The sequence below is a fragment of the Fusarium vanettenii genome (genome assembly GCF_000151355.1).
Source record: "Fusarium vanettenii 77-13-4 chromosome 2 genomic scaffold NECHAsca_18_chr2_1_0, whole genome shotgun sequence".
Lineage (NCBI taxonomy): Eukaryota > Fungi > Ascomycota > Sordariomycetes > Hypocreales > Nectriaceae > Fusarium > Fusarium vanettenii.
The window spans coordinates 495,754-522,325 of NW_003315867.1; the positions used below are offsets into that span (position 1 = coordinate 495,754).

Sequence of the window (26,572 nt, forward strand, 5' to 3'; positions counted from 1 at the left end):
CAAGTGCCGTTTACTGAGATATGGAAACCAACATTTCTCCGCTTCCTGTCAGCCTAGGTTCACCGGGACGGGCCGTAATAAGCGTAGCCTGGACGTTAGTGGCCGGGGGAGTCTCGGCGTGGACGCAGGGCAGATGGCTTCGTAGCGGGTTCAGCTCTCCGCTTTGAGCGTGATCACTGGGCATTGAGAGGGCAGTTGGCAAATTCTCCTACATCAGCAAGCCACAGAATCATAGCTACCCGGTTTCGTACAGATTGTCTCGGATCAAGGCACGGCTGATCGGCTTTTCTGAAGTTGTAACGTTTTCAAATGAGATATGTGGCGTCGGTCTCGATGCGTGTAGACACATGAAGGGCTTTTCTTAGGTAATTTGGGCATGGGCGTCAAACCGGCAGAAGAGGAGTTTTACCATGTTCAGCCAGCCACAATAGTATATCCATCTGACTTTAGTATAGATCGTCTGGTGTCTGAGTCAAAATGGCTCCACGAGGAGGCCAGGCAGCGGGCGCTTCCAAGCAACTCTACAGAAACAGCACAGCAACCACCAAGGTATGGTTTATCAACTCCACTGAAGATGTAACGCTCTCAGCTCAGATATGTAACGTCAGTCTAGATGTTTGTAGACCCGTCAGATGTTTCTCCTAGTGGGCGTTAAGACGGCGGATGAGGAATTCTATGTATTCAGCCGGCCGCAGCAGTAACCCTATTTGGTTTCAGCGGAGGTTGTTTAAGTTCAAGGTGGTATGTGACTGATCCAGCTGCGTGAGGATGTGCAGCTTTACCCTCAGACATGTGATACCAGTCTAGATACTCACGGACACATAATGTGCCAATTGGTCAAGGCATGCTTGTAAATATAAGACCATTCATTGGATCTCGCGTTGCATGATTTAATATCTTGACCAAACTCTCAAGGCCTACTGGATCAACCCAGCTATCATTCACTTCGCAGACCAAGCATCATGGCTTCGAACAGTCAGTCGTCTCATGCTGGGATTCACCTTCCGAAAGGTTTTCACTTTGATGAAGTCAATTTTGATCCTCTTCCTCGTCCTCCAAAGGACGAGCCTTCGCCTCCCCTAGGAATTCTGGCCAGCTTTACCGGTTCCTTCACAGGGCCTGGCTTCAACACCATTTTCCGACCAAACAGTGTCGCACCAACAACAACCACTTTCACCAACCCAGTGCTCCCTGCTCCCCCTACACCTCCCAATGTTTCCGTCCTCGAGTTAAATCTGACACAAGAGGAGCTTACCTTTTCTGCACCTCTTGGCAAAGTTCCCAATCGTGGCCTTGAGAAGCAAAATGACATCTGCCTCAATGGAGTCTCGTATCTGCAAACCGTCAATGATGTGACCAACATAGTCACAGGCAGGGGTGATGGTGCTCCAACAGGCATCCACACCGAGACTGGCTTCTGGCTGAATGTGCCCCAGACCGACACCAACCCAAAGTTGGGAAATACGCTGGTCCGCCTGGGCTCAATCCCGCATGGAACCACCATCAATGCCCAGGGTCCCGCTCCCACTGTGGTCAAGTCAGCGCCAGACATTGGCGCACGATCCATCACCCCCTTCACCATCGGGAATCCTGGAGATCTCAAGCCAAAAGCTAGTCAGCAGGCCTCGGATGTGAACACAGCACGCCTGCCGCAGGATCTCGCCCCCTTCGTAGCCCAGGGCACCATCACGCAGGGCATCCTCACCAACCCAGCTCAAATCCTCAACGACATCAACAGTCAACTCAACATCATAGAGACGAGCACATTTGCAGTCACGACAATGTCTACGTCAACCGAACCCGGTGGTGGGACAGCCAACATTGCCTTCCTAGTCGGACAGAACGCCGCCATGGGCCCCAACGCAGATGCTGTACAGATGGACTCTACCTTCTGGGTCGAGACTGTACAGGCCGAGATTACCATTGAAAGCTACAAGCCGGGCAAGCCTCTGTTGCTGCAGCCCAACTTCAAGCCGGTGGAGGGAAAGGCTGCTCCTCCTTTGCCGACCTTTTCTGTAACGCCTCCCGGGCCAGTGACGAGCCCCAAGACGATTACTGTGACTTATACACAGATACAGTACGCGCAGATTGTTTTGCTCAACTTTAATGGGTTAAGTTGGCCCCATCTGTCTTTGGCTACACTGGTGCCAACTGCACCTATTGTGGTCCCATTTTCATCGTCTTGATATCGATTATGTTGGGAGTTTCACGCTAAGCAGAATAGTCAATTGAGTTATGCATTGATCACGGGTAGAAATTGATGATCGTGCCGTGTGGACTTAACACTCTTCCTTCAATCTGTTCCGGTATCCAACAAGTGTATCCGACCGCTCTCTAATCCGAGAAGTTACGCTGATAGGCTGATCCCGCATCCCATCAATACATAAGCTAGACTCTCGCCCCCATGCCAGGGTCATCAAAGCCGGGTGTCGTGTTGTCAAGCCCGCTTCTACACTGATTTTCATCCATCATCTTTCCCTCCTTCCACTGTTTCAGTACCTGTGCAACTGCATCATGTCCCCTCTCCTCAGCCAACTCAATAGCCCCTTCATATCCCCCTGCTCCCGCCTCTAGCAAAAACTGCACCATATCCAATCTCCCCCCCTCAGCAGCAGCCTCCAACGCCGTCCTACCATTCCAAACCGCTCCTTGTGCATTAACATCTGCTCCCAGAGCTAGCAACCTCTTGACCAGATCCATGTGCCCCTTTCCAGCCGTAATCTGTAGCGCTGTCGCACCAGAGTCCTGCCCAGGCGGTGCGTTAATGTTTGCGCCCACTTTGAGGAGTAGGTCCACCATTTTGTCGTCGGCATTCTCAACAGCGGCTTGAAGGGCAGTACGTGGAAGGATTGGGTCCGACCAGTCATTGTCGGCAACTAGTCCCTCAGACGCTGGAGCGTTGGCGTCAGCGCCGAGAGATAGCAGAAATCTCGCGACGTTGAGTCTTCTATGTCGAACAGCGGCTTGAAGGGGTGTGTCGAAGTCGCTCCTGGCGCGCTCGAACCTATCAACCCGTGACAGCCGATTCGTCAGATCAACAATGGCCCCGATGGGTTGTTTTCGGATAGCCACGATTAGAGATAGCCTGTCCGGTTTGAAACCGGCTTCCAGCAGTTGTTGTGCAGTTCCCCAATTGCCGCCGTGGATGGTAGGCACGAGAACGGAGCACCGAGCCATCTCTGGATCGCGCCAGAACTGCTTCTCATATCCCCAGGATAGAAACCGAGGGTACCCTCTTGCCAGATGAAGCCAGTCCCCATCGGTTTTAACGGGGATGATACAGTATCCGCTGATCTTGAGCTTGAGGAGACGTTCAAGCACCCACTTCTGGTGGTGGAAAGCGGCATATCCCAAGGCTGTGGCCTCCATATCTCCTCCTACCATGTCGTCAGGCCTTCTTTGTAGGAGCACCTCGAGGTAGCCGCCGTTATCCCTGTCGTTACCAATGCCGGAGCAAATAGCAGCGCATAACGCACCTTGATCATATGGCACATGGTGAGTTTCCATAAGCCATACCATCAGGTCCCAGTTTCGGCTCGAAGCAGCAGCCTCAAGAAGTGAGCACTCGGAATCATTGCCATTGACCGCGCCGCCTCCATTTCTGATGAGCATCTCCACAACATCACGCCGACCGCTCTCCATGACGGAGTGCAATTTACACCCGCGGAAACTTGCCCCCGCCTTGAGTAGGCAGCCAACTAGATTCGCGTTCCCAAATTCGAGACAGGCTTGTAATGCGGAGCGCCCAGTCAAGTCCAACTCGTTCACATCGGCGCCGCGGGACAGTAGCTCGCGTAGCAGATCAGTGTTATCGAAACAGCAAGCCCTCGCAACATCACCGCACTTGAGAGAGGCCCTAGCACCGACCAAAGCCAGGGCTGCACCTCCGCGTTTGGGCGTAGTATAACGCGACTCCTTGATCTTGTTCCTAAGCAAGGCAAATTGTAGCGGCGTCCGGCAGGCATTCATCTCGCATAAAGCGTCCGCGCCAACACCGGACGTTTCGAAATGTGAGCCGAGAAGGCGTCGGTCTTCGTCTTCTATATTGACGGCAATGGCGTTGATATATGCTCCATGCGCAATGAGAACCTTTGTCACCTTCTCGTCGCCCTCGGCTGCGGCGATGTGCAAGGCTGTGATGTTTGAGTCCGGCATGGCGAGGTCGACTTCTGCGCCAAGATCCAGTAGCATCTCAACCATCCGCGAGCTGCTCCCTTGGTAGCTACGCCACGCAGCGGCAATGAGAGCCGTGTGACCATCAAGCGATCTCTCGTTGATGCATGCACCATCCCCCAATAGGTCCATGAGCATGTCCCTTCGGTCTTCAGCGGCCGCTCTGATGAAGGCGTCTTGGATGAGGTCATGATGCCGTCCTTGGTCGTACAGGGTCAAAAGGTATCTGAGAGTCTTCAGACCAGGTAGATCTCTCCCAGAGCTCTCCAAGTCGGCCTGCTCCTCTTCATCTCGTATATGGGCCATTCTCCAGTCCGCATCAACTGCGTTTGTAAGAGCCGAGTCGGGCGTCAACAAGTTGTCGTTCCAATCCATCCGCATGATGTCCGCCCCAGCTTCGACCAATACTTGCACGGCTTCAGCTGTGCACTCTTTGCATGCCTTGAACAAGGCTGTTTCTGGGTCTTCCTCCGTCACAAGGTCAACGCCCGCCCCGAACCGAATCAGAAGACGTGCGAGATCCACATCCCCTACGCGGCAATCCATGCTGAGCTGAAGCGGCCGGGCAAGACATCCCATTGCCCATGTATCAATAATCTTGTCTGGATTCGCCCCCGTATCGAGAAGTGTCTCGCAGATGTCGAGTGTTTGGGTGTTGACGGCAGCTTCAAAGAGTGCTTCGATGAACGCTTTACCAGTCGGTTGATTGCGGCTTTTGGAGAACAAGTCTTTCCACACAGCTTGTGGCAGGCCTATGTTTCTGAATATCTCAATGATCTTGGTATACTTACCATTGTCGTCAATAAACTCGTCATCCTCATCTTCAATGAGACTGTTGGAGAGCTGGTACGCAAAGAGTTGAAACTCCTGCATCTTTGCCTCGAGCGGATCGGCACCGATGAGTGCTTTGATTCGATCGGCATTCTGTCCATCAAACTGCTCTGGCATAATCATATTCGCCTTGCTAACCGCACGACTGAAGCCGGACTTTGTTGTGAGCGAGTACTTCTGTGAGATGAGGGACAGTCTCATTCTCGACACTATCTCCCTGCTGGTGGCATCAGGCCTGAGGTTCAACTCTTTGGAGAGCATGGCTCGCAATGCGATGTCTGTAGGGTTATTCATCAATGATTTGCTTCCTAGAAGGATCTTCAAGTGTGGCTTACTGTTGAAATAACGATCTTGAAATTGGAACCAAGGCAGGCTCGAAGGCCAAGGGATCCGGGGCTGTGGGATAGCAGTGATCTCAAGATCACTGAACTGGACGTGTAGAGGGCTTGAAACTATTCAATGTCAACTACAGACGGACAAGCTTGAACGCGGGATTGACCTACCGCTGGAGATCTCGACAAGACTGTTCTCGTCGTTGCTGGCAGTATCTTGCCGTTCAGCTACGTCCACTACTGTCCAGGGTTGATATATCTCGTCATTATCTTGGCACCGGTCGCTGTGGCATTATCAATGAGTATTATGGAAACAATGAGGGGTGTCAAGATACGAACGTACCGGCATTGCGTTACCTGTTGCGACGCGATGTTGATGACTTCCACATCGTCAGCTAGAGTCGAATCAGTATCGTCCATCTCTATGGCTGGCCTGGGAATGGCCTATGGTTTAAGGAATAAGCAATATCGATCGATGCTGTTGGAGTTGTGTTTCTCAGCCTCAGGCCTCAGCCGCAGCTAGGTCGATGCAGGCGATGTGCAATCGCGGCGTAATATTACGCCGATGTCGTACAGTAAATAGAGCCAATTAGGCCCCCTACCTTTTGGGTGGCCTAACGGCCTATTTTTCTGTATTACAGCCGACCACCTGTTGGCCCTATCCTTGGGACCGTGATAGAACTGATGGCGCCATGTCGGCAATTATGGGACTATCCGGTTCCAAACAGGACCTCTCAGCATTTGGCTTCATCATGACATGAATGGCATTCAAATGACTCCCTCCAATAGTTGTTGGTTTCTTACTGATGTAAAGTGGGAGCTACAAAACTATTCTCTAGACACACTCGAAGGAAACCAAGTTTGACATGCAAGCACATTCTAGAACGGTGGACTGGTTCGGGTTCAATGCCGTCAACCAAGGGAGAAGATGCTCGAAAACACCAAAGTGTGACTATGTAAGGAGTGTGACTCTGGAACTTGCTAGTTCGTGCCACTGCGGCGTGGCTGATCAAGTGGCGGGCTGACGACTTCTTTTGAGCCACGCGGCTCTGGGCTGCATCTGGAACAGTCTCAACATGCCATCTAGATAGTCAATCACGAAACAATCATCGTTTTTGTTGAGAGCCTGACAGTTTTGATCATCTGTGACGAGCCGGTAGCTGGATTTTCAACTTGGCTGGAATGAACAAAGTGAGGCACTGGAGCCATAACGTCGTATATACGACCAGAGGCCTAAGATCTTTTCACCAACCGTTACTAGAATGAATCTCACTATTATTCTATCTATTTTTAAAGATATTCAAAAACTCATTCATATAGCTAACTTTAGTAGAGCTAGTTCATCCTGACAGACAAGCAAGGCCAGTGACGGGAGCATAGTTCTACGCATCGCTTTGCCGGTGTTGCGGCCCTCGCCTCATGACTGATCAGAGTCGTCTCCATGTCTGAGATGGTCACTGAGACCAAGTGCCGAGTCCCGCAGGGACATAGTTGACCACATCCCCCACCTTTGGTCTTTCGGAACGTTAGACCACTATTGCAGAACTCAACGGAGGGTGGGCAATACCTAGCCTAGCTTACGCAGAGTGACAAGTACAAAGAAGATGAGCATTGGCAGCCATGTCATAGTAGTTCTGCTGATTGGCATTGCGAACCGGTCGTGAGACATGGCTAGATACTGAGGCTGGCTGAAGGACCTACCGTCTCTTCAGCCAGCCCCAAGGTGCCGCCACTTGGTTGTGTTTCAATATGTTGTTTTCCCTAGTTTCACATGTCTGCATTCGAGAAATCTTGACCATACATGAGAGGTGGCGCAACTCAACGAAGGCATTTTTAAGCCAATTCGGACAAGCGTCATGGTAGCTTTTCTCGGCATGAGATAGTCAAAAGTCGAGTGTGCTATTAGATAGGCCAATCATTCCGCCCAGTACTTCTTTTCTTCTTTCTATCCGATAGTTGTTTGCAATTGTACCAGCTCCTTGCCACACTTTTGGCGTCGTCAAAGTCTAGAACAGCATGTCACCTTGGCCTAGACTGTAGGATCCCCTCTCAAGCCAGCATTCTACCCCTCGCGTCCTCACCGGCCGGCGCTGACGACTTCCCCGCCTGCATGTCTCAACTAGGATGTCTCGGCCGGTCAAACGTGCTAATCCTACTGGGGTCCAGAACCCGTGGTGTCTCCGCACGTTGAGTTCATGCAATAGCGGGCGCTTCGGTCCGTTGGAATCTGTAAGCGCCAGACTAAAACGATTCATCAGTTAAAATATAGGAATTGTATTAATTAAAGGTCAAATAACTATACACTAAGAGCGCATCATGTATGTATTGATAAGATATCTCAGTCTAAGTAGATTAAATGCATAATCGGTTATTACTGATTCTATTATGCTTGACGCTAGGAGAAGCCACAAGAACGGCTGAAGAGATGGCAGAAACTAGCACTGCCGGTGAATGAAACATCAGCCAAATCTTTTAAGCCTCCTCGAACAGAGCGGCTGATGGGGCTTGATCTGAGCCAGCTGGGAAAAAAGAAATTTCGTCTTTTGATTCGAACAGTTTCGGGCGTGGTTGGCCAGAGCCTAGCCAGAGTTGTAGCTGAGCCGAACCCCCTGTAACGCGCTGACTATCGCCTCCTCAGTGGCTGCAACACTATGGTATGTATGTCTTATTTGGCAGCGCTGAGGTTCGACTATTCGTCCTATTTCGTCCTTAACCGCTGGACTAGTCACAACTGGCGGCCTCGCCTTTGGATGCTACCTGGCAAATACACGTAGAAAATGGTACAGATACATTCCAAACACGACATGTAATGGTTGAAACCGACGTTATTGTATCTTGTACACCAGAAAGTCACCATCAGACTACATGAAAGATTTGAGCACCTGGACATCCGTCGTAGGATATAAAACCCCTCGTCACCTCCTGAACAGGAATCCTCTTTCCACTCCAAACAACATCTCCTTCACATCTTTTCATCCCTAATACACAAACCACACTTCAATCTTGTCACAAAGACGTCTCAGCATTCACAATGTTCGTCTACCAAGGAAAGCTCAACTGGTACAACTACGCCAAGGATGAGACTTTCGTCATCGTCCTGCCCAACGGCCCGGTCCGTGTCGGCGATAGCGTCTATCTCTTCTCTCAGTGGACGGAAGATGCCCAACGCAACAAGAAGAAGAACTGGTTTGACACCATCGTTGTCGATTCCGTCACTCAGACCCAGACCACCGATGTGACCTTCGTTCTGAAGGGCGCCTGGTACAACTTTACTATTACAACTCAGGAAGCGTACAAGTCCCTCAGCGTCGTCATGAGAAACCCCTCAAACGGAATCAGCAAGCCCCTGCCTCTCCAGCGCATTTGGGAGTCCAAGGAAGAGCTCACCGGTACGACCCGCATCTGGACCGGCAAGTTCAGCTGGATGCACTTCGCCAAGGATGAGCCGGCCATCTTCATTGTTCCTGATGGTTTCGGAGAGAACAAGCCCATCCTCTCCCTTTGGCAGTACACCCAGGACTCAGCTGGAAAGCTCAAGGACCCATCCTTCCGCAATGAGGTCCAAAAGTCTGTGTCTGGCATTGACACCGACGTCGTCAAGTTTTCCTACCAGTCGTACTACGATATCAGCTGCACCTGGGAGGCCAAGACTGACAAACTTTCTGTCCATGTCAAGGAGGGCAGCCACGGCGAGGATGTTGGCAGCATGATCCGCTCGGCCATCATTGAGCGTCAAGCTCACACTCAGTATGGCCCCCTCTGACTTGTATTGTATTTCCCATTGCTTACACTATCGCTTAGCGACTTTAACCCCCCCGAGCCCACTCCAGAGAAGAAGCAGGTCGAAGTCCGCTTGCCCCAGCCTCAGCCTTCGCTCCCCCGTATTCTTGGCCCTCTGCCTTTCCCCAAGGACATCGTTGAAACCTTGGCTCATACCGCTGCATTTGTGGACCAAGCCGGCTACCTGGCCAAGTATGCTCAAGATGTACGTCACACGCCCCTGTCTCTTGTTGTATGCTAGCATTGTTCTAACGACGTCCATAGCGCTTCGCTGCCTTGGATGCCGACAACCACACCCTTGTTCATCAGCTCGACGCTGCGCAGGCGAACATCAAAAACCTCGAAACGGCGAAAGAGGATCTCACTGTTGACCGTAACAGTGCCAAAGCCAAGGCTGAGCAGCTGGAGAAGGACCTCGCCCAGGCCCGTAAAGATGCAGACGAGCTCCGCAAGACGATCAAAGAGCTTCGAAGTGATATCGCCAAAGACAAGTTGGGGGATGAGGAAGCCCGCAAGATACTGCAGGACACCCAAGCCAAGCTTACAGCTGCGGAAGCCGAAGTCGACTGTCTCAAGCGGGATCTGTCCGATGCGCAGTGTGAGGTTAAAGATCTCTATGCACACAATGACGAGCTTCTGAAGAAGAAGGTCGCGCAAGAGAACACCATCTCGCGCCTTCAAACCGAGTTGAAAGTGCACAACAAGGAGTATAAGAAGTTGACCAAGGAGTATGATCAACTCAGCACGGCCAAAGGGAAGCTTGAGGCTTCCATCAAGGAGCTTCAGGAGAAACTTGCCGATGCCACTACCCTAACTGAGGAACAGAGCAATACAATCAAGAAGAGGGATGCAAGGATCACGACTCTAATCAATGAGAAGTCAACCGCCCAGTCACAGGCCACGGCCGCAGAACTGGCACTAACTGAGGCCGAGTCTAAGCTGGCGGACATCAAGGCGAAGGCCATCAAAGCCAAGATTCCACTCTGAAGCCAAGTGGCCCCATTGGTGTCGTCGTCTCCGACTTCGCCGAGGGACTTGTCACCGGCGAAGGAGTCGGGTCTCCGGGGAGTCTCAAGATACTGGTGGTGGCTTGCAACTGCTCTCGGTTTGGGGTCATGGGTGATTGGCAAGAGAAGAGGTTGAGCTGGGATTGGCCAGGGTTGTAAATGTAGTAGTGACAAGTTCCGTGCAATTTATTGATCGGTTTTGTCCATGGCTTGTTGACCGTTGTCCATTGAGTGTGATGTGTGTGATAAAGAAGCTACATTAAAAGACGTGATTATCAATTTGTCCAACTTGGTTAATGGTAGACTCTTTGTGGGATATGACTTGGCCTGCCTTGCTTTCCATTTGATCATGGGAAGAAAATCTATAAATGCTGTCTTGTGTTCTCTTTCATCCGCCACGAATCTAGACGGTTGTTACACGTGGTCCGTCGCCTCTTTTACTCACGCTGGCTCAGCCGTCACTCAGCCATCGCTTAGCCGTCACTCAGCCATCGCTTAGCCGTCGCCCATGTGAGCCTCCGCAGGGCCATTACCCCGCCTTCTGAGCTTCCAACAAAGACACCCCAAGCTTGTTAAACCTTCGAAATCCAATCACCAGCAAGCTTATCACAATGACGACCGTTACTCGCTTCAGACTTGTCTTCAATGTGCCCACATTGTCACTGGCAAAATGTAAAGAGGCCATTTTCGCAGCTGGGGCAGGTCGCTACCCCGGACCCGGCAATTATACCGAGTGTTGCTGGACTGTTGTAGGGACTGGCCAATTTCGCCCAGGCGACGCAGCCAAGCCACATCTTGGACAAGTTGGCCAGCTCGAGGAAGTTGAAGAAGCCAGGGTTGAAACTATTTGTGTGGGCGAAGAGGCTGCTAGGAATGCAGTGAAAGCTCTGAAAAAGTAAGTGATTTTTCTTATAATTGCGTTGCTACTAATAATTTCCTAGCGCCCATCCATATGAAGAGCCCTCCTACTCTGTGTATCGGCTCGAGGACTTTTAAGAGGAAGCTAGATGATACAAGGTGTTAACAGACTGGATGGGATTAAGGGCAGGGTGGACAAATTTGCCCTTAACTGCAGAAACGAGCAAGGCCTCAAAGTTGATGTTGCAGCTTGAGATGCGAGTGGGAGCTCGAGATCGACGAACGTTTAACACAAGGTCAGAGGGAAAGAAAAGAGTTGTTAGGGAAAAATGTCAAGAATACGGTCCATTTAAAGAAGAAGGGTCCTAAAAATGGTAAGGCATTCAAGAAAGTGACGTCTCGTCGCCAGCAGCCAACATGGAGGTCTCGTTCTGTCCAACGATTGATTATAGTTGAAGTCCGGCACTTGATAGGATAGTTGAGCCAGAACACCGCTATAGACGTTGAGATGGAAGAGTAAGTTAGATAGGTGGTTAAGAAGGCTCTGCATGCATCTTCGGCTGTTTCACCCAAGCCCTGAGTGCTGGCGACGAGTGCGCTGATTGCCTTTGGAAAGCCGTATCTTCCGTCCCGGCCGAAGCGACTGGGGCTGAAAACAAACTATTTGCTTGGCCCTGGATGTTGTAATCGTGTTGGCCCACCTCAGCTGCGGTTAAGGAGAGCTATTGATGACAGCTAACCAACCACGGATGCGAATGCAGAGACCATTGAATCTCAAGACCCATCCGCTTAGATTGAGCACAACCAACAACCACGGCCCCCTTTATTGTGCCAAGCCATCAAAAACTATTAAAAAACCATGGCGGGCTATTTCTTCTAGTTCAGCCATCGTTCGTCTCATTCTCTCGTTAATTGCCCAACGATGCGTTCTGGTGTCCTTCTTTCTTTGGCTCTGGGCCTCTTCTCGGCCGAGTCGCTTGCATCGCCATGCAAGCCACAGTCGGGTGAGTACAGAATGCTTCATGGTGCAGATACATCTTGTTAATCGAAGATTGACAGGTTCTTCTTCGGTCGTGATTGTGTCGTCGGAGGCTTCGACTTCGGTGACCTCTTCTGAGCTGTCGCTATCATCCACGGTCACAGAGACATCATCTGCCGAAACCGAGTCCGAGACTTCAAAGTCGACAGAGTCAAGCGGAACTACCGAAGTTGCATCTTCGACCGAGTCCGCGATCTCCCAAACCGCCTCGGCTACTGTTTCTAGTGCTGATTCGACCACACTCTCTACTGAATCCACAACCGCTGTGTCTTCAACCGAATCCACTACGTCTACCTCCGCAACTGAGTCTACTTCTTCTACCTCGGTAACTGAGTCTGCGACTTCCAGATCAACCACCCAACCCACGACAGAGTCTGCAGAGTCCTCCACATCCGAGGCTGCTTCCACTTCCTCCAGCTCTGTGGACGCTTGCGCTACCCCTAACCCCAACCCAATCTTCAGGGCAGTCGTTCAGGGCAGTGGAGGGAACCAAGTGATCTTGACCAACGGTCAACACGGCAACAACCTCTTCCTCAGCACAACCTCCAGCGGCTACTCTACCATGGGTTTCACCGTCGAGCCCTGCACCAACTATCTGCGCCAAACCGACGGAAAATACATCTGTGTCACCTATGGACCCAGCGACTATTTCCCGCCCACATTGGTGACCTGCCAGTTGCCGACCATTTCCTGGTTCAAACCCGTGACCTGCGAGCAGCCCGTCGCTGGTCAGCCTCTGGTGTGCAACGCGCCGCGGGGCGAGTGTACTCCTGGATGCCACGAAACGGGGGGCACACCATTTAGCCAGTTCTATTCCATGGCTTCCCCGGATCCATTCCAACCCGCCACGCTTTTGTACTTTGGCAACTCTGTCGAGGAGGGTGCTCCAGGGACTTACACCGCCGTCGATTTCGTTGCCCAGCATTATGTGGCTGACCCGCCTGCTCCTACTGAGTAAATACGCACTGGACGCGTATCCCTGCAATCGAAATGAGAAAGTATAGCTATTTTCTTCCCGAGTGTTGTAAATAGATATAGACTAAAGCTATTACCATAACTCAAATTGAACATACTTGCTACATTGTACTTTAAGACTGGGCAGAAATGGAGCATCTCTTAGAGGAAAAGTAGTAAATGGACTACAAGAATGTCCCACTAGCGTAGTACGTGTCCCAGGAGAACCAGTCAAAGGTGCTGTCAATGCTTCGCTTTAAGCCGCGGGTCTCCTGACTCGAAGCCGCTCCCCCAAAGTCCTCTTCCATGTCAACATCTGCCGTCGACTGCATGGGGATATTTTGCGGCAGCCAGTGTAAAAATGCCTCAACATCTACGTCGCCCAAAACTGGACCCTGTTGGCTGTCTTCAGCGTTGTCAAACGAGAAGCCCGCTTGCCCCGGGTCCGTGATTGTTGGGGGTAGCGGGGCCGCCATGCCATCCTGTAGCCCCTGGCTCGCCGTAGATGCAGATCTAGGCTTTTTGGCATGCTCTCGTGCAAGATTTAGGAAGACTCCAGCAGTTTGTTCGAGCTTGGACGTAACGCCTGCAAGGACACAAAGTTGTGTACGCATCCGGGAGAAATACGTTTTGGTTGTTGCTAGCAGCTCAAGGTCTTGAGGTACTGTTGAAGCTGACGGGTCTCTCATGATATTCCCGAATAGGACGAAAAACGGAGTGAATGGCAAGTATAGAAGTTCCCTTGTTCAACAAGTTAGCCTTTCGTGTACTAAATGGGCATCGGCACGATTGATTACCAGACTGCTGGGTTGTAGACCTGGCTCCAGTTGGAGACCGTATTTAGAAGCAGGGATATCGCTTGTCTTGCATAGGAAGTTCGTAACCCTTCATTCCCCGAGTCGGAACCCTGAAGAATGATGCAAGCAGTCAAGTACCGGAATTGTATAGAAAGAATACCCAAGGACATTTCACGACACTGGGCCGTGTTGTGGCTTCCTGCCTCGGAGTCCCGAGCTTCAGAAAGAAGCTTACAGATTGTCAGTCATATGATCCCTCAAAGCCGCAAGAGAAACCTACCTCGGACGTTTGCTGATACCAGCTGTCCAGTAGACTATTCAGCATCTCTCGTTCTGAATTGACTCCCTTCGGGGCCTGTATGAATCCTATCAACTTGGCGAAGTGGATAGTTTGAAGGAATAAGTGCGCCCCGAATGCCGATGTTGCTGCTTGGTCCTGTGACTGATGGGTATGAAACTGCTGAAGATATCCAAACTGTGGCAGCGGCACATTCTGAAACCACTCTGTAGGGAGAAACACTGGGCGTCCAAATGCCAACGAGCACGACTTGTCCGCCATGAACAGTGCCCAGAATAGACATAACCGGCGTTGCTGCTCCGGCGATGAGGTGTCCGAGTTGGTGACTAAGTGCAATCTGAGCACTTGAGCTTGTTGGCAAGCTTGTCCTGTAAGCATCCAAGACATGTTAGGTAATGCAAAATCCTCTCCATGAAGGGCCAACAAGATCAAGGTCTGTATGTTGACCTCACTGGGTTCAAGGAAGATTTTCGCATCATCCAGTGCCAGACGCATGTTCTTTTTGAAAGTTTTGGTGGCGTCGGTATGCTGTCCACTCCCAGTCGCCAGCGTCAGGAGCATGTAGTTAACAAAGACAACCCACGCCTTGGCGAAAACGGTCTCCGGCTCAAACAAGACCTGACGCAAGATGTCATCCGAGGGCGTGAGAAACATGAAATCTCCAAGTTCAGAGTGCTTCAAGAACTGGCCCATCAAGGCATAACCTGTTTCTTTAGTTGGTATGTAAAACTTACTGTCCGGAGCGGCTCCATCGACTGTTCCGTAATGAAGTGAGATATTGGTGAGAACATCAGAGAGGCCTTGAAGGCTTGACTGGGCCTGCTGATGTTCAAGTGAAGGGCTTGATTCATCCTGGAAGGACTGCAGTATTCTTGCCGCTTCGTCCAGGGATGAGAATGTGTGTATTTGTTCGAGTGGCCCTCGTTCAGCTTCGGGGGCAGAGGCCAGGTCACCTCTCTCGTTAGAGGTACTACGGCGAGGAGGTGCCGGCCTACTGCCAGAGATGGCGAGTAGCTGATTTACAGAGTTGGTCAGAAGTTCTAAACTGCTCTCGATACGCTGGAGTCTATCTTCGACTCTGATTGGTTCTGATACCTTTGTAGGCTGAGGCTGCCTTTCTTCGCCGTCCCTTCGTGACTGTTAAGCTTATTGCCAACTTAAGCTTGACAGCATCACTCACCCGCCTTTCGGGGCCCGGCTCTTTACGGATGCCCCGTGCTTCGAGTATATGCACTTTCCAGGCCATGGCTTGCACGCGGTGCACTTAGGGAGTTCTTTGGAGCATCTGATCAAGTCGATTAGCTACTCGTTCGTGACATGAGGAAGAATGGACGACCTACTTGATCTTCTTCTCGCGACAAAAGTCACACTGCTCTTGTGATTAGGATTAGGTATTCCTCTTCCTAGAATGGCATACTCACAGCAAATCGGGGCAAATCTGAGCCCGCAGAAGATGCGTTGTCGTTCATGTCTGTTCCAGGGGTCTCCAGTCGATGTGTTGAAGAGGAGAGAGTTTCCGGATTCCGAGAGGAAGGCTTGGATTGCTTACGGTCGATGCCATTAGTTAGCTTCGGAATGGAGGTCGTCATCCTCCGAGGGCGACCACTCACGGTCGTTGGACTCGGACCTTACACCGCGACTAACGGACTCTAGTATCCGGGCTTGTCCAATCAGAGGCGACAATCTTAACTGTTTTCCCATCGTGAATTTATTAAATAACTGCCGCCATTTTTTCTAGATTTCATAGGGTCTCTAAACTATCTCATAGTCTTATACACTATCTCGAACAAGCTACTTTACTCACCATGGCACCTACGATCGTAATCATTGGCGGTGGCCCTAGTGGTCTCACTCTAGCCCGCCTTCTCGAATGTAACGACATTGACTACGTTGTCTACGAACGCAACATCTCTGAAAACTCGCCACCCGGACAAGGTGGCTCCCTTGACATCCACGGAGCGACAGGACAAGAAGCTCTTAAGCGTGGAGGTTTATCTGCCGAGTTTGAGAAGCTCGCTCGTCGTGATGCAACTGTGGCCCAAATCGCTGACAAGGGCAAGCAGCTCGTCAAGTTCGGTGAGGATCGAGATGCACCCGAGATTGACCGAGTTCAACTTCGGAAACTTCTGCTCAACTCGATTCCTTCACATAAGATCCAGTGGAACAAAGCCGTGACACAAGTAAAAAGGGATTCTGAGGGAAACGTTGTCCTTCACTTTGCTGATGGGACTAACGCAACCGGCTTCCGGCTGGTAGTTGGAGCTGACGGAGCCTGGAGCAAGGTCCGACACTTGGTAAGTTACCCACCACTCCTCCTCACGCCGCGCTTAGAGAGCAAGGCTAACACCCTGTAGCTGACGCCTGCGAAGCCTAAGTACTCTGGTAAGAGCTACATCGAAGGCAAGATTTCACCTGGAAACTCATTCTACAGACAAGTCGAAGCCAGGGTTGGCCATGGAAGCATGCTTGCTTTTGGTTTGAGGAAGCATTTGGCCGTTCAGCAAATGAGCGATGGTTCATATCGCATCTATCTCGGTCTTACAGTGGATGAGAATGCCTTTGCCGTCGGTAACCCGAATGTTGACCTTGTCGCTGATAACGGCACCCTGGCTCGACAGTTCTTCCTGTCTCAGCCGGGATACTTTGCAGACTGGGATAGCGAGCTCAAGGGTATTATCGCCAACAGCGAGGGTGGCTTTCGCTACTGGCCACTCTACCACATGGCCCCTGACTCTCTGAACTGGGAACATGCCCCCCAGGTCACTCTGATTGGAGACGCAGCCCACGTGTCAACTCCATTTGTTGGAGAGGGCGTCAACTGTGCCATGTACGACGCTCTGGTACTCTTGGAGAAGATTCTTGAGTTTGGGACTGGCGACGGCTTGGACCGTGCTGTTGCCGAGTATGAAATGGACATGTTTAAGCGTGGGAGAGACTTGATTGAAAGGAGCATGGAATCTGCTGAGCTTTTGTTTGCTGAAGATGCCCCGAACGGGCTGGTTCAGATCATTCAGGGTAGCTCTGAGTAGTACGAGGGATTGACGACAAAGACAATAGATGGAGCCTCTAGTTTAAGTGTTATTGCTCCGGAAATCAAGCTGTGTTTGCCTTAGGATGCTTAGAACAAACTTCACGAACTTGAGTCAATTTTTGATAGGCATGGATGGACACGGACTGAGGGAACCTGTATTAAGTCCTGAGTAGGACTTTTGATGGTTGCCCTCCGGAAGACGATCTTCTGGCTCAGTTCCCATCAAGGGCCGGGCTACAACTATAATAAAGAACAGATGATCAACACATCATAACCCTCCCGAGGACATGGAGCGTGCTCCTCTGGCGCATCTGTCCCTAAGTTGTCCCATGCGGCCTAACTAAAACAAACACCAGTCTAAAGTGATCGCCCCAGGGACAAGGGTGTAAAGTATTGAAGGCGACCATGAAGCTCCCCTAGCCAATCGGAGACAAGGAACTCGGAACCCGGAGGATCACCAGAACTTGGCTTTGAATCACCTACTTTTGTTGTGCCCCAACCAAATAGAATTACTGTGAATGTCCTGTCCTAAAGACCTGAGCAATTCCTACTTTGTATTCTCTTCTTACCTCTGCGATCAAATTCTGAATCCTCTTAATTCTCCTCTGCAATGACGTTTTCTTCCATCCCTGAGCCGGGTGAACGTCTGTTCTGCACAAGTGATGGTTTTCACCTTCACTACTTTGTTCGTGGTAGTGGACCATCCGTCATCATTCTACCACCGGCATGGGGCATTGGGTCCTTCTACCTCCAAGATAGTCTTGCCGACCTCAAAGCAAATTTCACATTAATCTACCTCGAATTTAGAGGCAACGCGAAATCCACCAGACGCAACTCTGAAGTCATACCGAGCTAGCATCTGGTTAATAATATAGAGGCTCTGCGCCAAGAGTTGAAGCTCGACACTATTCCACGACTAATAGGCCATTCTGGAGGTGGGACTGCTGCCCTTTGGTATGCCATTCGGTATCCAGAAAGGGTTAACAGTCTCATTCTTTTAAATCACCAGTTAGAAGACTTTGATGATAGCCAATCTATCGGGGTTATGCTAGCCGAGAAGAGGCAGGATCCACGTTTCCATACCGCCCTCGAGGCATAGACAAGTTCCTAGGATAACCTCTCTGACTTAGGATTCGCCGAGACAATTCAAAAGTTCTTTCCGGTTTACTTTTACGACCCTTCTTATGCATCAGCATCTCCGTTGGCCACTTTGACAAAGGCTCCTTTATGGAACTATCAGATACTCCATAGAAAATATCGGCGAGCCAAGTGCCAAGAGAAACATTTAGGGCGAGTCAAGGCAAGGACACTGATGATATTTAGCAGAGAAGATCCTATTTGCACGCCCACTCAGGGAGAGGCGACCAAGCAAGGCATCGAGAATTCCGAGCTCGTGGTGCTTGAGCAATGTGGCCATTTCCCTTGGATGGAGAAGAAGGAAGAAACTCTGTATGAAATAACAGAGTTCTTCAGCTGAAAATAGGATTAAATGGAGAATATGTTCGGAAGATTTCGCGGCTCGGACCATTTTTGGTCGGCCTCGGCCAATTCGTCACCGACCTTGGCAGTCGAAGCGTGAAATATCGTGAACCAGGTTGACAGCCGAGATCTACAGTTGCATCGATAGCCAAGGCATAGAAGTTTGACCAATCAGGTTGTTCTTAGGTAGGCGTCATATTAAAAGCCTTCCCGGGAAGGGTCTCCATTTCGCCGAGTGCGAAAAGGATCAACTTGAGGATCGGCGAGTTGTGCCATTGACCGAGCACAAGGGCGCAAACGACATAAGGAATGTTACAAAAACAGTTCTCCGTTATAGTCATCAATTTTTTTCATACTTTCTATCTTGATCTTCTGAGGTGTCCAGTTGCATAGCTCAGGCTTCACCATGGAGGCCGCTACCCAGCCAGAAATGGTCGAAACGACCAGAAGAGGCGTACACCTCGCCCCTCCGCCGACAGACACACAGCAGATCATAAGGCGGATGAATGCCGCTTACGATTGGACTGGCCCTGACGACCCGGACAACCCTCGCAACTTTCCAGCCATTGTGCGCATCCTCAGCATCGCCAGTATCACTTCGCTTGCCTTTGCTAGTTGCTTCGCCGGTGCGATCTACGCCCCTGCTCAAGAGGCCGTCCAAGAAGAATTCCATCAGAGCCGGCTTGTGGCCGTCCTCCCGTTGTCAATGTACAACCTTGGCATGGCTTGCGGACCAATCGTCGGTGCCCCTCTTTCGGAGACGTATGGAAGAAAGACGGTGTTTGTGGCGACGACTCCAATCTTTCTCCTCTTTATGGTCGGGTCGGGATTCTCCAAGAATGTGGTCAGCTTAATTATCTGCCGTTTCTTTGCTGGCGTGTTTGCCGCACCAAACATCAACAACGTATCGGCTACCATCCTGGACTATTCGGAACCTCGATATCGCGGGGCTAGCCTCGGCATTTACTACTCTATCCCTTCTCTCGGCTCGACTATCGCTCCTCTGATTGGCGGCTTCATTGTACGATCCAAAGGCTGGCGATGGACGCAGTGGGTGGCTATCATGGCCACCGTCGGTCTCTACATCCCGGTCCTATTCACCAAGGAGACTTATAAAAAGGTTGTCCTTCGCCGTCGGGCTATCAGAATGGGCCTCGGGGATACTTCCTCTCAGCAGACCTCCGTCACAAGGACGATTCGGCATTTCTTCACAGTCCTCATTCTGAGGCCTCTACACATGTTGTTTACTGAACCCATCGTCACCCTCGTCAGTTCGTACAACGGCTTCATCTTTGGGTTGCTGTATACGTTTGTCACATCAGTTCCCTGGATTTTCCGACATTACTACGACTTTGACGAAACTAGCGAATCTCTCTCGTATCTTGGCGTTACGCTTGGGACTTTCATGGCCTGTGGCCCCTTTGTCCTGATCGACTTTTCATTCTACCAGAAACGTCTCACACGATGGCAGAGAAGCCACGACGATACTGAGCCCTTAGATCCTAAAAACCGTCTGGTACCTGCCATGGTGGGCAGTCTTCTCCTCCCAACAAGTCTTCTCATCGCCGGCTGGACAGCTCAATATCGCATTCACTGGTTCGTCCCTATCTTCTTCCAGGGCATGTCAATGGTGGGCTCTCTGTTGATTTACGCGGGCGTGAATCTGTTCATGTTGGACTCTTACGGACCTCTCTACGGTGCGTCGGCAAATGGTGCAATGATGCTCAGCAGGTACACCCTGGGTTTCGCGTTCCCGCTGTTTGCGCTGCGCATGTTTCAGGCACTAGGTGCTGGTTGGGCAACCACTATTTTGGCTTCCTGTACAATTCTAATGGCACCTATTCCTTGGTGCTTCTGGGTGTTTGGTGAGAAACTAAGGAAGAGGAGCAAATACGAAACAAGTGCATAGATGTATATATATCTGAATCTATTGTTTATCATCCTTCCCCCCAATGTCAACTCGGGGCAAGAAGTGCTGTACCCGTTCACAGCAAGTCAGAAAAACTCGAATCAATGTGTCGTGATACTCAAGTCTCTTGTGGTTACCCTAACGATCTGGCCGCCGGCGGCCCATGTTGCGTAGGTGCAGTCTCATGTGTGTTCCTTTTCCAACATTTCGATTGTCATCTCGTAGCTTGCCACCCTTTTCTGTGCTTCCTCATACTCGCGTTTTGCTTTGTCACGGGCTTCTTCTGCTTCTGCAAGACGCCTTCGTAACCCAACTATCAAGCTGTCGGAAGAAGACTGCTGGGTGTTTGCATCATTGCAGTTTTCCGTGCCGCGAGTGTCATGACTCGAACTGCGCGCTTGACTGTCTTCCCTTGTTCCGTTTCCGCTGTCTGTCTGGCTATTCGCAGCCTCCGAAGCCACCGTGAGAGCTCTTTTGCGCCGTAACTTGCATGCTTTCAGATGTCGCCGGAGTCCATCAGGTCGAGAGAAGCCCGATCCTTGTCTTGACCGTTTGCACGGTTTGTAAGGACAAAGATGCTCCTCTACCTCCCGATTATGTTGTGTCTGCTGATGGCGCCTGAGAGAATCATGCCTTGAAAGGATTTTGTCGCAATCTGGGCATTTTAGTCGGTTGGTAGCAGTGGGCCTGATTGTCTCAGTCAGTTACTGCGTCTCATCGCCAGGGTCAAATACACGCACTCAGATGCCATCGCTACAATGTGGTTGGTAACATCGTCCATCTCCGGTCCGCCCCATTGGCTTTCAGACTGTCTTTGAGGGCCAGACACTAACTCATGCTGCGACGCCGAACCTGCGTTGGAAGGATTCGTGGTGCTTCGATCTGGGTCGAAAGTAGTTGTCGGACCAGGCTGGCGTGTTGAAGTTGGTGGACAAGGCTCTGCATCATGATTCCACCATTCAGCAGAAAATGAGAGATCCCCAAAAGACTGAGAAATGGGATGGACTCCGGATAGATCTAACCAGAGCAACCCGTCTAATAAGTTGTAATGAGCCAGAATTCAAACCAAGCACAGTTGAGGCACTTACCGTCGAGCTCTTCAGGTCGGAGCTGGTATTCAAGAGGTGGCTGGCTGTCTAGACTCGTCCCATCAAAGGTCTTGTCGGGAGAAGGATAAAACATCCAGCAAACTCCCCAAAGGACGACCAAAGCTGGCCAGATTGTCCACGGCATTGTTGTACATGGGGGCCTTATGCGTCCCGGAAACTCAGAGTAGGACAGAAACACGCTATCGTGTAGACAGCCAGCCGACAGGATAGGAACCGCAAGCGTTGGTATAATCTCTCCAAGAGAGCCTCAATTATCATGAGCCAAACAAACATTCCGTCTTCGGCATCTGTTGAGAATGTATTATTGTGTCAAGGACGCCTGTCTCATAGATCTGACCGGAAGGAACTTACTGTGAATGTGAAATAACGTTACCTGTTTTTGAAGCGGGTTTTCGTGCCAGGGAGACTCTTGACACACGCCCCCAAACACAAGAAGCTGTCCAAAGATGGCGTTTAATAGTACATCTTCCATAGAATCTTGGCGATGAGAACTCGATGGAGATTCCTCGGTGATAGACGCCTCATCATCAAGAGACCCCTCCGCGTCAAGACAGGTTTGCCATGAGGGACAAAGCAGGATTGCGGGAGGGGTCCAATTGGCACGACCATCCATAGAGCCTTCGGAGATCGCTGTGGAGCTTCCTCAGATAGATATAGTAGATCGGCTCTGGTGACACCACCACGCAAAAATAGTCTCCTATGCTCTTTCTACACCCAGTTGGGTATATATATTCCTTGCAGAATAGTCTCGTCGGTATAATCGATCGGCCGCCACCACACGAAAATAGTATCCTAGCTCTTTCTACACCAAGTCTTGGACAAGGGTTCCTGTGGAGCCTCTGGAGTCCAGGCCAGTTAGGCCGTATATGCTGCTTGAGGCTCGGTGATGCGAGTGATTTTGAAGAGGTGGGTGGTCAGGGCTAGGGGAAGCTCGTTAAATATAGAATATGGGGGACACTCGGGGGTGGACTTGAGGTGAATGTGGTGGAATTGGGGTGGTGGCGGAGCATCTCCATTAGTGGCTTGAAACCGCATTGTCAGGCAGTCTGACCTCAATGCTGTGCCTAAAAATCAGGCAACTTACAGATATGCAAGAGTCTGACCAATCAGCTGAGATAGTGCTTGCTTCATGAGGCTGTTGCGTTCAGTCGCGCGAGTCGAGTCTCGGGTTTTCGAGTACAGCGTAGCTCAAAGCTAGCAGGCCTGCCATTCATAAAGGCAACATGTATAACTTATCAAAGCTACCAAGAGGTGAGTTAAAAGTTGTCCCTTTTGGTTTTGCCTCCTCTTCGCCCCGACAGGCCTGCCCAAGCACACAGCCTGGAAGCCACGGACTCATGGCCCACCACTTCACCAAGAGGCTGCAGGCTCTGTCACACCAACCAACCCTGAGGCATTTTTGGTTTATTCAGCTCAGGCTTGAGTGGATGCCCAACCATCGGCTCTCACATTGGGAGACTTCCCAATAGCCACTTAAGCCTCCAGTTTGATAATGTCCAACCCAGACGAGGAAAGAATCAAACTTTTGATATCGAAACAGGACCCATTAAACACAACAAGTACGATTGTTCATTCTTTTTTCAGAGCCGAAAAGCTCACCATGAGACAATGGGATATCCGCCGGACGAATGGGACGCCATCATGCCACAGGGCTCACGGAGCCGACAGCGACCTCCCGTGACCACACGTCCTAACAGAGAACTAAGCGACAAAGTACTATCCAAGCCAATTAGAGAAAACCGTGAGATTCGCGTCTTTGAGATAGAGCCGGGATCCGGCAGCGAAACACTGAAAGGAGCTCTTCATCATTGCTCGGTCGACGATGATGGCCGTGTGGGGTGTCTCTACCAACGACTTCACTACTGTAGTCTGTCATATCGCTCTGAGCTATACTTGAGGCCCACCAATATTCGAGGCAACTATTGAATGCGATGGACATGAGAAGAGGATCAGCAGAAGGCTTGAAACTGCGTTGAAGCAGTTCCGACAGCCCCACCGTCACCACTCTCATCTGATAATCTCGTTAGTTGCCCTCGATCGCCATTCTTAGTATCAATATTTAGTTTTCTCCTGTTTCCACGCACGAGCGGCACATTAAAGCCTCTCTGCCAAGTATAACTCGTCTTGTGATAATTGGAGTTTTCATTTGATATTCTCAGTCTAGGACTTGCTCTACACGACACCGACCTATCCGAACAACGACCGCAAGTTCTTCTTCTCCATGACATCAATCCAATGTGTCGACGCAAATCCCGGTAGTTCTTTGTCATACTCGTCCCAGATAGCCTGAACAAGACTCTTGGCCACAATAATTGGCCTAGGCGGAAGCACAGTCTCGAGAATATCTAGTCTGTTGAGTAGAAAACACCGGGCATCAACAATCTTCAGGCGTGATTCGGTGATCGTGGTCACCTGCTCAATCTCCTCATCTGACTGAATTAGACGGCCAATGTACTCCGACATGCTACAGTCTTCAACGCCACCCAGGTTGAAGGGTGATGGGGTCGGGGCGGGTTGTTGTGGGGGAGATCCTGTGGTCTCAGAATCCGAGTCCGAAGAATCGAATCTGAGTCCCGTGGCTGCTGTGATGCAGAGGAGAGGCTGCGTCATTTTGCTGCCAGAGTCTGGAGGAAGCTGCTGTATCAATTTGACTAGGCGAAGGCTCAGTGGGGTGATGCACTCTTCCCAAGGAATCAAAGCATTGTCGAGGACTGAGACATGACTCGGTAGCCTTAGTAGAACCAAGTCCGGGAATGTCTGATAGATGTGTATCAAACCCGCTAGTCGATATGCCTCAGCAACATCGATAAGATGTCGACAGGGCGTCTTTTGATCTCCAGTCTCGCTGTTTGTCGGCGCAGATTCAAAGTCCAGACCCAGAAGTTTCTCCTCTAGTGATTTTGCCTCTTCGATGAGCTTCAACGCTGTCGTGTGATCACGCATAGCCATTAGACCAGGATGTGTAAGGTGATAGCGATAGTTGCGGCAAAGCCTCATCGTTTTCGTAAACAGCCGGGAGACAGTATTCGAGACGCCTGTCCAGGGATGAGGTACATCGTCCACAATCGGGGGAGCCGGCTCGGCAGTGGGATACTCATCGGCTCCAACATCATCGATCTCGTCGAGCTCGTACATGTTGTAAGGGTTAGTGTCAGAAACGACCGACAAGAGCAGTTCGCAGTATGTCCAGCTCTTGTTGAAAATGCGTAATAACCGTCGCTCATCTTCTGTGAGACTTCGCTTTTGTCGGTTTATTCGATACAAGAGAGCCTTGGCCTCCTTCAAAAAGGGTATCCCGAGTTGTGTCGCGTTGAGCCAGCAGATACTGGTCCCTATGCAGAAAAGTCCATAGATCAAACCTAACGGCACGACATCAAGACGAGGAGATGACTTGACAACCTGGAGTTCGTTCTCGATGGCTTTGGTTGCCGTGCTCATCATCAATATCGATGTCTTCTTCATGTGGGGTAGTTTTGAAGAGAGGTAGGCTGATGACATGCTCTGGAGGCTAGTAGAGACAGCTTCGGAAGATGACCAGAGCGCGGTAGCCAATGTCCGGTTGGAGTTTGTTGGAGAATCATACTGCGACCAGAGAGAACATACATCTCTGAACCAAAACTCGACCAGCGATGTTGAGACGTCGGATACTGCAGGCGGTATGAAGACCGGGCTGTAGGTTTGTTGTACGGGGAATAGAGATAGGTCGCTGCCACCATCAGAATAGCCATCTACATTGGTCGTCAAGTCCAAGGTATCCTGAGTCCATTGCAGGTTGTCGATAGCACCGATAGGGATGTCAAGGTCAAATGGGGGAGAGTAGTCGTCGCAGATGGCATTTGCTGGTAGATCAGGCGGCTGAGCATTGTCGTTCTCCTCAACAGGCGGGATCGTCTTCTCAAAAGCAAATTCGGAAAATAATCCCCAGTTCGTGTCGCCAGGATTTGACGCGACAGCAGAACCTGAAGCCACAGATGACGTCTCTCCAGGCAGTGGCTTCCGTCTCGGACGGCCGCGACGTCTCTTGGGAGCAGCAACGCCAACCTGTTGCTTTGGCGACAGCTGGACGTCGAGGTCCGCCAGCTCGGCGTGCTTCTCGTGCTTGGTAGACCATTTGAGGCCACGGTTGTACCCACCGCATTTAATACCACGAGAGAGACAAAGCTGGCAGTTGGGTTTTGTCTCGTCGCATTTGAGCTGGTCCGTACGTCAGCGATAAACTCCACTGGAGCTTTGTCTGCAGGGTGCGTTATCTTACGTGCTTGGTCCTACAGGTCAGACAGCCCGACCGGGACCGCAAGGGGAGGCTCCCGGTCCGCTTGGCAGCAGGGGTCATATCCGGAGCAGGAGTAGTCATGTCGCGACGGCGAGCACGAATGAGCAAGATAAAGAGAGCAAACGTACGAGTCCAGGTCCGAGAAGAGAGAATGGCGGAGTCTCCAGAAGGAGGAGGGAACAAAAGCGAGGATCCCTTTCCCCGCAAGAATAGCAAGGTAGACGAGAACGATACCGGCTGAGTGGCGCGGAAACCCCGGTTACAAAACCCGGATAAAGGACGGACTTGGGACTCCGGTCGAGATTGACAAATCAGCATGACGTCCCGATAAACTGATACCGATTCCGGGAGAATGGCGCCAATGAGATGCCGGCGTATTGTCATTCAACGCTGTTGATTCTCCGCTTCTCGACGTTCACGTGGATCATGCTCTTGACGTGTCGCAGCGGAGATGCTGGAATTGGATATTATAGCCATTGCCAAGAGTAACTGATGGTTTAAATAAATTACCCATATTCTAGTTTATCAACTCAAGTACCTATGCTCGATTGCAAGCAAAATGTGTCGCCTTATCCCGTCGGACTCTCGATCTTCTTTTCCTCCCCACCAACATCATCCGAAGCCTTGAAGACATCCGGCCTCTCTCCCATGATAACGTCGAGCTTCTATTGTAACACAAAATTTTAGTGTTTTCCTCCAACG

General features: G+C 50.8%; 9 protein-coding genes across 9 annotated transcripts; 6 read left to right on the forward strand and 3 right to left on the reverse strand.

The window, feature by feature from the left end:
• Nucleotides 1–962: 962 nt before the first annotated feature.
• Nucleotides 963–2,186, forward strand: NECHADRAFT_32672 (uncharacterized protein; the record flags this gene model as incomplete). Its single annotated transcript, XM_003045733.1, has 1 exon — nt 963–2,186. The coding sequence occupies one exon, from the start codon at nt 963–965 to the stop codon at nt 2,184–2,186; it is 1,224 nt and encodes a 407-aa protein (XP_003045779.1).
• Nucleotides 2,187–8,367: 6,181 nt separating this feature from the next.
• NECHADRAFT_90691 (uncharacterized protein) lies at nt 8,368–10,103 on the forward strand (the record flags this gene model as incomplete). Its single annotated transcript, XM_003045734.1, has 3 exons — nt 8,368–9,083; nt 9,138–9,321; nt 9,381–10,103. 3 exons carry the CDS (start codon nt 8,368–8,370, stop codon nt 10,101–10,103), a joined length of 1,623 nt encoding a protein of 540 aa, XP_003045780.1.
• Nucleotides 10,104–10,734: 631 nt separating this feature from the next.
• Nucleotides 10,735–11,119, forward strand: NECHADRAFT_34373 (uncharacterized protein; the record flags this gene model as incomplete). Its single annotated transcript, XM_003045735.1, has 2 exons — nt 10,735–11,018; nt 11,065–11,119. 2 exons carry the CDS (start codon nt 10,735–10,737, stop codon nt 11,117–11,119), a joined length of 339 nt encoding a protein of 112 aa, XP_003045781.1.
• A 784-nt stretch (nt 11,120–11,903) lies between these two features.
• On the forward strand, nt 11,904–12,978 carry NECHADRAFT_75986 (uncharacterized protein; the record flags this gene model as incomplete). The annotated part of the gene is made up of 2 exons (XM_003045736.1): nt 11,904–11,985; nt 12,041–12,978. 2 exons carry the CDS (start codon nt 11,904–11,906, stop codon nt 12,976–12,978), a joined length of 1,020 nt encoding a protein of 339 aa, XP_003045782.1.
• A 181-nt stretch (nt 12,979–13,159) lies between these two features.
• Nucleotides 13,160–15,365, reverse strand: NECHADRAFT_34178 (uncharacterized protein; the record flags this gene model as incomplete). Its single annotated transcript, XM_003046307.1, has 5 exons — nt 13,160–13,715; nt 13,772–14,001; nt 14,052–14,869; nt 15,065–15,183; nt 15,250–15,365. Coding segments are annotated over 5 exons (1,839 nt in total), but the record flags the coding sequence as incomplete, so codon positions are not given.
• A 509-nt stretch (nt 15,366–15,874) lies between these two features.
• Nucleotides 15,875–17,098, forward strand: NECHADRAFT_90693 (uncharacterized protein; the record flags this gene model as incomplete). Its single annotated transcript, XM_003045737.1, has 2 exons — nt 15,875–16,363; nt 16,424–17,098. 2 exons carry the CDS (start codon nt 15,875–15,877, stop codon nt 17,096–17,098), a joined length of 1,164 nt encoding a protein of 387 aa, XP_003045783.1.
• A 1,911-nt stretch (nt 17,099–19,009) lies between these two features.
• NECHADRAFT_32563 (uncharacterized protein) lies at nt 19,010–20,488 on the forward strand (the record flags this gene model as incomplete). The annotated part of the gene is made up of 1 exon (XM_003045738.1): nt 19,010–20,488. The coding sequence occupies one exon, from the start codon at nt 19,010–19,012 to the stop codon at nt 20,486–20,488; it is 1,479 nt and encodes a 492-aa protein (XP_003045784.1).
• Nucleotides 20,489–20,670: 182 nt separating this feature from the next.
• NECHADRAFT_75990 (uncharacterized protein) lies at nt 20,671–21,721 on the reverse strand (the record flags this gene model as incomplete). The annotated part of the gene is made up of 3 exons (XM_003046308.1): nt 20,671–21,175; nt 21,229–21,523; nt 21,577–21,721. The coding sequence occupies 3 exons, from the start codon at nt 21,719–21,721 to the stop codon at nt 20,671–20,673; spliced, it is 945 nt and encodes a 314-aa protein (XP_003046354.1).
• Nucleotides 21,722–23,784: 2,063 nt separating this feature from the next.
• NECHADRAFT_32200 (uncharacterized protein) lies at nt 23,785–25,951 on the reverse strand (the record flags this gene model as incomplete). The annotated part of the gene is made up of 2 exons (XM_003046309.1): nt 23,785–25,791; nt 25,853–25,951. The coding sequence occupies 2 exons, from the start codon at nt 25,949–25,951 to the stop codon at nt 23,785–23,787; spliced, it is 2,106 nt and encodes a 701-aa protein (XP_003046355.1).
• Nucleotides 25,952–26,572: the final 621 nt, after the last annotated feature.